This window comes from Podarcis bocagei (assembly GCF_964188305.1).
Source record: "Podarcis bocagei genome assembly, chromosome: 14".
Classification (NCBI taxonomy): domain Eukaryota; kingdom Metazoa; phylum Chordata; class Lepidosauria; order Squamata; family Lacertidae; genus Podarcis; species Podarcis bocagei.
The window spans coordinates 37,593,634-37,606,577 of NC_138139.1; the positions used below are offsets into that span (position 1 = coordinate 37,593,634).

The following is a 12,944-nucleotide window of genomic DNA, read 5'->3' on the forward strand; positions in this document are numbered from 1 at the left end:
GTGTTTTATAAGATTTGCATTCATTTCCATTCACAGCCCCCTCACAGATTATGTCAAACTGTGTCTCCTCACAGGCCAATATTCAGTGTTAATCACCCAGGCTAAGAAGTGGACCTAATAACAAAAAAATAAGATAAATCTGAGGGGTTATGGAAGCTTTTGTACTCATACTTACTGTGATCCTATCCCATACATATCATCTCATAAGTCAAGGGGTGGGGGGTTTCTATAGTATTTTTATTCTGAAATTGCATTTTCCACATTTGTGAAATTGCTCGCTGGGTCTTTTCTGCTCCTGTTGCTGTTTAACACAATACAGTGGTATCTCAGGTTATATACGCTTCAGGTTACAGACTCCACTAACCCAGAAATAGTGCTTCAGGTTAAGAACTTTGCTTCAGGATGAGAACAGAACTTGGTATCCGGCGGCGCGGCAGCAGCTGGAGGCCCCATTAGCTAAAGTGGTGCTTCAGGTTAAGAACAGTTTCAGGTTAAGTACGGACCTCCGGAACGAATTAAGTACTTAACCTGAGGTACCACTGTATATAGCCTTAAGAAAGTTATACAAAGCTTTAACATCCCAATTAAGATATCACCTTATCAATGTTTCAATTTCTTTTTATTCTAGTATACCAGAATGGCCACCAAGCATTTTATAAAGAATTCAGTAAGTAAAAGTTCAGTATGGAAGCCCAAGAGAATAACTAGTTAGGCAATCCTCCTTTAAAATAAGTAGGTAGACTCCCTTGCTGCCGCCACACATACCCCCCGACTTCCATCCTTTAAAATATCCCAACTGAGCATACTGTATGTGGAGGAATTGTGTACATCAGAGCTTCCCAAACTTTTCATGTTGGTGACACACTTCTTAGACATGCATCATTTCATGACACGGTAATTCAGTTTTACTAGCCAACCAGAGATTAAACTAACCCCTTTCCAGCCCCAGGAGGAGTGCGGGAAGCGTTCACAAGACACACCTACACACTGCAGCCGACACACTAATGTGTTGTGGCACACAGTTTGGAAATAAATCATTGAAGAAATTCGGAAAGTATCCTGTCATCTTTCAGATTAGCAGCTTCCCTCCATCACTCCAACAAAAGTATCTCAGAAGAGGTTAGTCAAAGGCATCTGTTATGAAACTGTGATGATGTGAGCTGTCACTTTCATTAGATTACTGAAGATAAGGAGGAATGGTGTGCAGAGAAGCAGGGGACTAGGAACATAATTTCCGGTGCTTAAGTACATAAATGCTTCTAATGCTGAAGCGAAAGGCTGGGCTGAATGAATCCTTAGCTGGAATTAAGATTGCTGGAAGAAATATCAACAACCTCAGATATGCAGATGACACAACCTTGATGGCAGAAAGTGAGGAGGAATTAAAGAACCTTTTATTGAGGGTGAAAGAGGAGAGTGCAAACATGGTCTGAAGCTCAACATCAAAAAACGAAGATCATGGCCACTGGTCCCATCACCTCCTGGCAAATACAAGGGGAAGAAATGGAGGCAGTGAGAGATTTTACTTTCTTGGACTCCATGATCACTGCAGATGGTGACAGCAGCCACGAAATTAAGAGACGCCTGCTTCTTGGGAGGAAAGCAATGACAAACCTAGACAGCATCTTAAAAAGTAGAGACATCACCTTGCCAACAAAGGTCCGTATAGTAAAAGCTATGGTTTTCCCAGTAGTGATGTATGGAAGTGAGAGCTGGACCATAAAGAAATACAGTAGTGCAAGCAGACACTTATTCCTTTGCAAAGATTACCATTAAGGCTTGTTGTTGTTTAGTCGTTTAGTCGTGTCCGACTCTTCGTGACCCCATGGACCAGAGCACGCCAGGCACTCCTGTCCTCCACTGCCTCCCGCAGTTTGATCAAACTCATGCTGGTAGCTTCAAGAACACCATCCAACCATCTCATTCTCTGTCGTCCCCTTCTCCTTGTGCCCTCCATCTTTCCCAACATCAGGGTCTTTTCCAGGGAGTCTTCTCTTCTCATGAGGTGGCCAAAGTATTGGAGCCTCAGCTTCACGATCTGTCCTTCCAGTGAGCGCTCAGGGCTGATTTCCTTCAGAATGGAGAGGTTTGATCTCCTTGCAGTCCATGGGACTCTCAAGAGTCTCCTCCAGCACCATAATTCAAAAGCATCAATTCTTCGGCGATCAGCCTTCTTTATGGTCCAGCTCTCACTTCCATACATCACTACTGGGAAAACCATGGCTTTTACTATACGGACCTTTGTTGGCAAGGTGATGTCTCTGCTTTTTAAGATGTTGTCTAGGTTTGCCATCGCCTTTCTCCCAAGGAGCAGGCGTCTTTTAATTTCATGACTGCTGTCACCATCTGCACTGATCATGGAGCCCAAGAAAGTAAAATCTCTCACTGCCTCCATTTCTTCCCCTTCTATTTGCCAGGAGGTGATGGGCCCAGTGGCCATGATCTTCAGTTTTTTGATGTTGAGCTTCAGACCATATTTTGCGCTCTCCTCTTTCACCCTCATTAAAAGGTTCTTTAATTCCTCTTCACTTTCTGCCATCAAGGTTGTGTCATCTGCATATCTGAGGTTGTTGATATTTCTTCCGGCAATCTTAATTCCGGCTTGGGATTCATCCAGCCCAGCCTTTCGCATGATGAATTCTGCATATAAGTTAAATAAGCAGGGAGACAATATACAGCCTTGCCGTACTCCTTTCCCAATTTTGAACCAATCAGTTGTTCCATATCCAGTTCTAACTGTAGCTTCTTGTCCCACATAGAGATTTCTCAGGAGACAGATGAGGTGATCAGGCACTCCCATTTCTTTAAGAGCTTGCCATAGTTTGCTGTGGTCGACACAGTCAAAGGCTTTTGCATAGTCAATGAAGCAGAAGTAGATGTCTTTCTGGAACTCTCTAGCTTTCTCCATAATCCAGCGTATGTTTGCAATTTGGTCTCTGGTTCCTCTGCCTCTTCTAAATCCAGCTTGCACTTCTGGGAGTTCTCGGTCCACATACTGCTTGAGCCTTCCTTGTAGAATTTTAAGCATAACCTTGCTAGCATGTGAAATGAGTGAAATTGTGCGGTAGTTGGAGCATTCTTTGGCACTGCCTTTCTTTGGGATTGGGATGTAGACTGATCTTCTCCAATCCTCTGGCCACTGCTGAGTTTTCCAAACTTGCTGGCATATTGAGTGTAGCACCTTAACAGCATCATCTTTTAAAATTTTAAACAGTTCAGCTGGAATACCATCACTTCCACTGGCCTTGTTATTTGCAGTGCTTTCTAAGGCCCATTTGACTTCACTCTCCAGGATGCCTGGCTCAAGGTCAGCAACCACACTACCTGGGGTGTACGAGACATCCATATCTTTCTGGTATAATTCCTCTGTGTATTCTTGCCACCTCTTCTTGATGTCTTCTGCTTCAGTTAGGTCTTTACCACTTTTGTCCTTTATTATGGTAATCTTTGTACGAAATGTTCCTTTCATGTTTCCGATTTTCTTGAACAGATCTCTGGTTCTTCCCATTCTGTTGCTTTCCTCTATTTCTTTGCATTGCTCGTTTAAGAAGGCCTTCTTGTCTCTCCTTGCTATTCTTTGGAAATCTGCATTCAATTTCCTGTATCTTTCACTATCTCCCTCGCATTTTGCTTGCCTTCTCTCCCCCGCTATTTGTAAGGCCTCGTTGGACAGCCACTTTGCTTTCTTGCATTTCTTTTTCATTGGGATGGTTTTAGTTGCTGCCTCCTGTATAATGTTGCGAGCCTCCACCCATAGTTCTGTAGGCACTCTGTCCAGCAAATCTAAATCCTTAAACCTGTTCCTCACTTCCACTGTGTATTCAAAAGGGATTTGGTTTAGATTGTATCTTACCTGTCCAGTGGTTTTTCCTACTTTCTTCAGTTTAAGCTTGAATTTTGCTATAAGAAGTTGATGATCTGAGCCACAGTCAGCTCCAGGTCTTGTTTTTGCTGACTGTATAGAGCTTCTCCATCTTTGGCTGCAGAGAATATAATCAATCTGATTTCGATGTTGCCCATCTGGGGATGTCCATGTGTAGAGCCGTCTCTTGTGTTGTTGGAAAAGCGTGTTTGTGATGACCAGCTTGTTCTCTTGACAGAACTCTATTAGCCTTTGCCCTGCTTCGTTTTGATCTCCAAGGCCAAACTTGCCAGTTGTTCCTTTTATCTCTTGATTCCCTACTTTAGCATTCCAATCCCCTATAATGAGCAGAACATCCTTCTTTGGTGTCACTTCTATAAGGTCTTGTAAGTCTTCATAGAATTGGTCAATTTCAGTTTCTTCAGCACCAGTAGTTGGTGCATAAACTTGGATTACTGTGATGTTAAAAGGTCTGCCTTGGATTCGTATCGAGATCATTCTATCATTTTTGAGACTGCATCCCAGTACAGCTTTCGCCACTCTTTTGTTGACTATGAGGGCCACTCCATTTCTTTTACGGGTTTCTTGCCCACAGTAGTAGATATGATAGTCATCCGAACTGAATTCGCCCATTCCCGTCCATTTTAGCTCACTGATGCCCAGGATGTCAATATTTATTCTTGCCATCTCATTTTTGACCACATCCAACTTACCCAGGTTCATGGTTCTTACATTCCAGGTTCCTATGCAATATTTTTCTTTACAGCATTGGACTTTCCTTTCGCTTCCATGCATATCCACAACTGAGCGTCCTTTCGGCTTTGGCCCAGCCGCTTCATCAGCTCTGCATCTACTTGTACTTGTCCTCCGCTCTTCCCCAGTAGCATGTTGGACACCTTCCGACCTGAGGGGCTCATCTTCCAGCGTCATAACTTTTATATGCCTGTTGTCTTTGTCCATGGAGTTTTCTTGGCAGAGATACTGGAGTGGCTTGCCGTTTCCTACTCCAGGTGGATCACGTTTGGTCAAAACTCTCTACTATGACCTGTTCATCTTGGGTGCCCTGCTCGGCATAGTTCATAGCTTCTCTGAGTTCTTCAAGCCCCTTCGCCACGGCAAGGCAGTGATCCATGAAGGGGACCATTAAGGCTACTCTGGCACAAAACGAATGTGATTCATTCTATGTTGCATATAGGTGTCAACGCGTACCTTCAAAGTGAATGTGTCAGCAGCTGGGGCTCAGAATAAGGCTCCCATGCATTCAAAGTAGTATCATACCACTTTATAGCTTTATAGCTGCTGTCAAACAATGCTGGGAATTGTAGTTTGTTATGGGTCCCCTCACGTGGCTACAATTCCCAGAGTTCTGTAGGAAGAGGGATTGACTGGTAAAGTTTTTATAATTTTTTTTTGAAATGCAGCCTAGGAATATTGCACATAAAGTAAATATTGCAAATCTGGTAGAGATTTAAATAAATAAATAAATAAATGCAGATAAAACGTACGCCATGGCAATAGCCAGGGTTTTGTTAGGGGGACAGGCCTTTTGTTAGTGAGGGCAGAACCTCAGTTTGCTATGTATTGATTAGGGTTGGGCAGCTGCCCCCCCCGCCTACACCCATGACGTATGCAAATAAAAAACTCTGCTTGTATGGCTGTCTCCGACGACCAGCTAAGCCACGCCCCTCTCTTGTCACAGGGCCTCAGAAGCAGCTGTGATTCTAGGCTAGCCCCGCCCATTTCCGCGTCTGTGCCTGGCATTCGATTTATCGCTCGTTTCTTTCAAAGACGTTTCTTCGTCTTCCTGCGCGGTTTGAGCCCGGCGGCGCGCCGTAGCCTTGTTGTCATAGTGACCAAAGCGCCGCGGCCTGGTCTCGAAAAGCTGCGCGGGGAAGCCTCGGCGAGTGTAGCGTTAGCCGAGTGAGTCAAAAAAGCAGAGGATATTTCGCAGCGTTTCCTGGAGCCACCATGTCCTTTCGCGACCTCCGGAGTGAGTCGAGTTGCCTTTATTTCGTTTGGAGTCCCGCCCGCCTCCCCGTCCTCTGTCTTCCCGATGTGCCTGAAGGAACGGCTGCCCGCTATATAGCTCCACAGATGCAGTGTCCAACATCCGATCTGTTCCCGGGCATCGCTGATCGTACCACCAATGTGGGAGTTAATTATTAATCATTGTTATGATTCCACCTTTCCTGAGGAGCTCAGGGCAGCCTACACGCCCCCATCCCGCGCTCTCGTTTCATCATTGCAACAACCCTGTGAGGAAGGCTAGTTAGGCTGAGAGACTCTTGACTAGCCAGGGTCACCCAGTGAGCTTCATAGCTAAAGAGAGATTTGAATCTGGGTTTCCTGACTGTAGTCCAGCACGCGTCTGCTCACATTGGCTCCCAAAGTTGATGAGGCCTGTTGTTGACCATGTCTGTAATCCTCTTAGGTAAAGGTAAAGGGACCCCCAGCATTAGGTCCAATCACGGACGACTCTGGGGTTGCAGCGCTCATCTCGCTTTATTGGCCGAGGGAGCCAGCGTTAGTCCGTAGACAGCTTCCGGGTCATGTGGCCAGCATGACTAAGCTGCTTCTGGCGAACCAGAGCAGCGCACGGAAACACCGTTTACCTTCCCGCCGGAGCAGTACCTATTTATCTACTTGCACTTGACGTGCTTTCAAACTGCTAGGAGCTGGGACTGAACAACGGGAGCTCACCCCATCGCAGGGATTCGAACCGCCAACCTTCTGATCGGCAAGCCCTAGGCTCTGTTGTTCAGACCACAGCGCCACCCACGTCCCTTGTAATCCTCTTAAATCTGCATAATTTTACACGTGATCCACCCCACTCCGAATTCAAAGCTTATGTTTGTGTCTATAGAATGCATGCTAAAAATCACATCTTGTGCAGAAGGCTTGCAGAAATGTGGCTCTTATGGGGTCTTAAGTTACATGGGATGCGAACATACCTCAAGTATTGTGGTAGTTCACGAGGATCTGTATTAAATCCTATTGGGTCACACTTTTACCAGACCCTTCAAAACTCGCCTTTGCCATGAAGCCTATTGCTTAACCCAGTGGTTTTCAACCAGTGTTCCGTGGCACCCTGGGTGCCTTGAAGGATGGTTAGGGGTGCCACCTTTGATGCCTTCTCACGTTTCTGCCACCCAAAGGCTTGCACAGCTGTTTGTTGCAGCAGCCCTGGCTACAAGTTCTGCAGGCAAATGGTGCCTCTGGGGCTGGCCAGGGGGTGCTGGTTGCCAGGAACTGAGGCAGCCTCGGAGTCAGCAAGCCAGTGGGTGAGGGAGCCCAGCCAGCCAGTCTGGACAGACAAGTGGGAGGCACTGTGCTGGCTTTTCTTGTGCTTGCTGTGTACAATCCCTGCCTGGGAGCTGAGTGCCCGGCACTGAAAGGGAGCCTTTCTGCCATGCAGGCCTGGCGGTACCCGCTGCTGCCACTGCTGCCTCCCAAAGTAAGTCCTGGCCTCACATTCACCGGACTCCATTGGGGGCATCATCTTCCAAGGCATCTGTGGGGCAGTGTGAGGAGGCACCTCTCTTTGGGGTGTGTGTGGGGGGGTGGCAGCTTAGAAACCAAGGGCGGTGGCAGCAGCTGCCCTGAGGACTCCCAAGATGAGGGGAAAGGAGAGGAGGCTGAGGGAACACTCCACAAGGGATGGTGTTTGAAAAAGAGTGAGAGGCTGCCAGCTCTGCAAGCAACGGGTGACATAACTGGGCTCCTGAGCCCCACAGGGGTGCTGTAGAAAAAATGTAGTTGGTCAAGGGAGCCGTGAATTCAAAAAGGTTGGAATCCTCTGGCTAAATCCACCAATACGCATCCTCAAATCTGTGCAAGCCTTAAAACATGTAATTGCATTTTTTACCCTTCCTTTCAAAACCTGGCCACAACTTACATTTAACGTTTCTGCCTGTCAAAGTTTAAATTGCAAAAGCTTTGTGTGCAGATCTCACATTGGCACAATAACCTCTGCAAAATGCCATGTATATTGAGGGTGATGTGTAAATAATAACGTGCATGGAACATCCTACGTAATAAGAAGAGGATGGTGTCCTTGCCCCAAGGAGCTTACAAACTTAAGCACAACAGTTGCAAAATATGGAGGGAAGGAAGATTGACTGGAGCAGGGAAATAAACAGGAGAAGCATATGGGTTTACTTATATCTTGCCCTTCTTCCTTGAAGGGTGGCTGCTTGCAACGTAAAATCCAATAAGGCCATGACCAAAAACAATAGCTAAAATGATAGTTTTAAAATCTGCAGTATTTTAGTCCTGGTTTCAGGTGCAGAGATCAAAGGCAGGGATTAAGAACCTGTGGCTATTCAGTTGTTCTTGGACCCCAGCCTCCATCACTCCCATCTGGCATGGCTGATGGTCAGTGATGATGGCCATGTCCTTTCCTCTTAGTCTTCTAAAAACAGTAGGTTACTGATAACCAGTGTGGTGCTTTGCAGATGTTTTGAACTACAACTCATCGACCAGCATTGTCAGTGGTGAGGGATTAAGGGAGCTGTAGTCCAGCATATCTGAAATGCTCAGCATTGGCTATCCCTGCATTTGATGAACAAGCTGGCACACAAAAATTACAGGGCTGATCCCTTTGGTAGTTTGAGCTCTGAAGAGAGGCAGTTCCAGGCACCATCATCATAGGTACACATAATTATTTATGGCTCATGTCTTAAAAAGCACATCAGAAATTATGCTGTAGTTCTCTTTGGTGGCTTTTTTAAAAAAATTGATATCTATGCACAACTGAGAGGGACGTGGGTGGCGCTGTGGGTTAAACCACAGAGCCTAGGACTTGCCGATCAGAAGGTCGATGGTTCGAATCCCCATGATGGGGTGAGCTCCCGTTGCTCCTGCCAACCTAACAGTTCGAAAGCACATCAAAGTGCAAGTAGATAAATAAGTACCGCTCCGGCGGGAAGGTAAACGGCGTTTCTGTGTGCTGCTCTGGTTCGCCAGAAGTGACAGTCATGCTGGCCACATGACCCGGAAGCTGTACGCTGGCTACCTTGGCCAATAAAGCGAGATGAGCGCCACAACCCCTGAGTCGGCTACGACTGGACCTAATGGTCAGGGGTCCCTTTACCTTTTATGCACAACTGAATTCAGTTTGTTCTTCTCAGACTTGTTAACATCGGTTAGTTACTAATTTCCTGTCAAATTTCCCCAGTTGCCAAACAATAAACACTGTCCTTCTAGTTAATGAACTATGGAAAGCAACAGGATGACAGCCAATTCGTTTTCATTTGCTGGCACTTCCTGCTCTGAAATGTGGTGCACAGATTCAGCAGCACCCTTGAAAACTCCTGTCCTTTGCCATTATGCATGTCCAGTGCCCATAAACTCAACTGGAATTAACCCTGTTTCTGAAATTGCTGCCCTGGCTTTGCTCACACTGGTAGTTCTCATAGGAAAGCCATGAGAGAAGGTCAAGGAAGGGTTGACCATTGCAGGGTACAACTATTTGAGAAGAATAGTTCGCACTAGAAGAGCTTTAGTGCAGACTTCACAGACACTGGATCAACATTTAAATGCAGCACAGAAGCCATTTTCTTTATCACAGTCTGCTGTTTTTCTCTTCTTAGAAAGAAAGTTTTGTTGTTGCTGCTACCCACCATAGGCCTAGTATTAGGTCATAATCCATTAGTTGATGACTAGTGAGTTAGAGAATATATGTATGATCTACAAGATACCTATCCCATGTATAACTGGAAAAACTGTTTTGCCCTTGATATCGAGATGTAAGGACAGGAGATCACAATGCTGTATACATTAAAAAATTGCATATTTGTTTCTCAAGATTTTACTGAGATGATGAGGGCTCTAGGCTATCCCCGGCTCATCTCGATGGAGAACTTTCGCACTCCAAACTTCATGCTGGTTTCAGAGATACTCATTTGGCTGGTGAAAAGGTTGGTACTTTATCCTCATTTGAAAGCAAATATCAGATAAAATGTGATAATCACCAGAGGAATACTTGGATCTTTGGAAAAGAACAGGCTTATAGATGAACTTTAGATGCTGTTTTTTTCTACAAGATCTCAAGCCCACAAAAAATAGCATTGGTTCTGCTTCTAGAATATCTTTGAAGCTTTCTTTCATACTTGAGCAACTTAAACCCTTGGCTCTTCCTCAGTTCAAAGTCATACATGTTACTGAGATTAAAATAGCCTCACACTGTTTTCTCAAATCAAACACAATGTAAGTTTATTGTTCTAGCCAAAGGCCATGACAAACCTGCAGCAACAGTACCAATAGAACAATACAGATCATACATCCACCCTAGTGAGACACTACAGGTGAGCTACAGGAAAAGGGTGGTATACAAATTTAATAAATAATAATAATAATACATCAATAATATGAGCCAAGATCTATGATGTAAGAGAGAGGTTACCAGAGACACTAACAAACTCATATGCAGCTTGATTTCAAATTAAGCCTCCAAATCACCACAACAATTTATAACGATTTCATCTAAATCCCTTTTCCTGATTTTTCTTTTTGCGGCTAGTACATAGAAGACCACTTCTGTGTTACAAAACTATTGTTGTCACTCAAAAGAAACATGACCATTTCTGCTAGGGTGTACATGCTTGCTTTTGTGAATGAAGGTTTCAGAATGTCTTCCACCTGAGGTTGACCACAAATACAAAGTTTGTCTTCATGTGGGACCTTATTGTTGTGGTCCTCCAAGACTGCAAAAAACTGGCTCTACAAATCCCTTCTTGCTGCTGGTTTTCTAGGGTCAAGCTTGGACTGTCTTGTTTCAGAGGGCATTTGTACTTCCCAGTGAGTGGTTGCACTGGCCTGGGATCTGTTTCTTGCTTCTTGGTGCATTGGGGCTCTTACTCTTGCCTTTTCTTGACTGCCTGTGTTGATTTTTATGTATTCAGTATGTATTTTTCTTTTTAAAAGTTCTTTGTCAGTTTGAAACGTTTGGGTAAAATAATATGTTCTATCAGCATATCTTTTAAACTGTTAGAGCTGTTTCATTTTGCAGGTATGAGCCTCAGACTGATATTCCTTCAGATGTTGATACGGAGCAGGATCGGGTCTTTTTCATTAAAGCAGTTGCTCAATTTATGGTGAGTCTATTTATTTTACGCTTTACCATGAAGTGAGGGGGAGAGACCAGCAGGTCTCCTCTTGCCTTGCCAAGTCTTGCTAGCATTTTATTGATTGACACATCCTTTCCACTGTGACTTTAATTCCAAATGAAAACAATGTAAAATAAGGTTCCTATAGGTTTAAAATAACTGCCGAGGAATACACTAAGGAGAATTGGTCTTGTGTTGCAAGTGGAGGCTAAATATAGATCCTGAGACTGAAAATATTAAAGACTTTCTTGACAGCGGATGATTCGGTCTTTATAAATATCCTTCTATTGGTGTAATGTGAAGACTCACTCTTAACATAGAACTATGGCTTTGGCTCTGTAATAGATGGGTTTGTGAAGCATAGTCTGGTTGATAAGGTTGGACTTGTGGTACACATCATCGCCATTGGCATTGGGAAAATGTAGCTGTGGTCCTGGAAGAAGAAAAAATAAGTTACTAGGTACAATGTTGAAAAGCAGGGCAACTATTTCTTCAGCAGCATCCAAAATGGCTGCCAAAAAATCAGGCAGTCACACCATAGTCATGTTTTGGTCCATCATCTTGATTCAGAATGGTGGTCAGTGGCACATTGTCAACCAAAACTGCTGCCACCCCCTTCTTTCATTCTTTCAACCCCCCTTATGTCTCTCCCCCCCCCCCACCTTATACTGTATACAATATTAAAGTCTCACATCGACTATAAATGATCTGAAAAGAGAGACGATGTATGTACTTTTGTAACCTAAGAAAATCTTCAATAAATACAAACACCGCCCCCGCAAATGAAACTATTGCCCCACTACACGAACCCTCATGCCAAGTTTGAAATCAGCCAAAAATGAGGTGAAGGCACACTAAAGTAATATTTCGGACTGCCATCTTAATTCACAATGGTGTTTGGCACCCTCATGCTGAGCTTGGTGATGCTCTTTCAAGAGACATCCGAATGCATAGAGAACCATATTCTAAAATATATAGTAGTTGGTGATGGTGATAACTCAGGTAGACTGTGAAGAGCTCCTAAAGGATTTCTCCAACTAGGTGAATAGGCAGCAAAATGGCAAATGTGATTCAGTATAATTAAGTGTAAAGTTATGCACAAACCACCATAACTTCACATATATGGTGACATGTTCAGCCATCCTCTGAATTGATGATGACTAACCAGGAAAGAGATCTTGGGGCTCAACAATATTGTCAACTCTGTGAGTATCAACTGTGAAAAAGGGATTTTCCATACTGGGGATTACTAGTAAAGGGACAGAAAATTTAAAAATCCCAGTATTGTACTGAACCCAGTTCCAGTCATTTCATCTCAAAAAAGGAAACTGTAAAGGTACAGAGGTACAGAAAATGGCAGCAAAATGATCAGGTTAATGGAGCATTTTTCCTGCAAGGAAAGGTGTGAGACATTTGGAGCTTTTTATGTCAGAAAAAGATTACTAAGGGCAACATGATAAAAAATTGTCAAATTATCCACTTTCTCCATATCATGCATAGATAGAAATTTCTCTGTCTTTTGTAACACTAGAACTGGGTCATCCAATGAAATTGGTTACCGTAGGGTCAGAACAGATCACAAAAAGTACATCCATACATCTAGCATAATTAAATTAATGGAATGATCTGCTGCAAGATGGGGTGATGGCCTCTGGCTGAGGTAACATTAAGAGAAGGATGTGCCTGTCACTGGCCATTAGCTAAATGAAACATTCCAATTAAGAGGCAGTTGATGGGCAGCAGGACCAGCAGAGCTCTGTTGCCTTAGATGTCCTGTTTGTGCACTTCTTGAACATTTCTCCCTGGCTACTTTCTTGGGCTCCATGATCACAGCAGTCACGAAATTAAAAGACATCTGCTTCTTGGGAGAAAGCAATGAGAAACCTATACAGCATCTTAAAAAGCAGAGACATCACCAAGCAAGGTCAAGGCACTGATTTACTCCTATTGAAAATAAATTTCCTTGGAAGTGAGTC

The 12,944-nt window shown here is 44.1% G+C and overlaps 1 protein-coding gene across 3 annotated transcripts in view; it reads left to right on the forward strand.

Moving 5' to 3' along the window:
* Window positions 1–5,666: 5,666 nt before the first annotated feature.
* CLUAP1 (clusterin associated protein 1) overlaps window positions 5,667–12,944 on the forward strand; it is a 55,388-nt gene continuing 48,110 nt past the window's right edge. Inside the window, exons 1-3 of one of the 3 annotated variants that reach the window (XM_081169901.1) lie at window positions 5,667–5,852; window positions 9,669–9,780; window positions 10,872–10,956. In XM_081169901.1, the coding sequence (XP_081026027.1) occupies window positions 5,831–5,852; window positions 9,669–9,780; window positions 10,872–10,956 (219 nt within the window). In that variant the 5' untranslated portion in view covers window positions 5,667–5,830. Of the gene's footprint in view, window positions 5,853–5,914; window positions 6,011–9,668; window positions 9,781–10,871; window positions 10,957–12,944 lie in introns of those variants that run through there. The other 2 variants (XM_081169903.1, XM_081169902.1) reach the window with 2 other exon arrangements.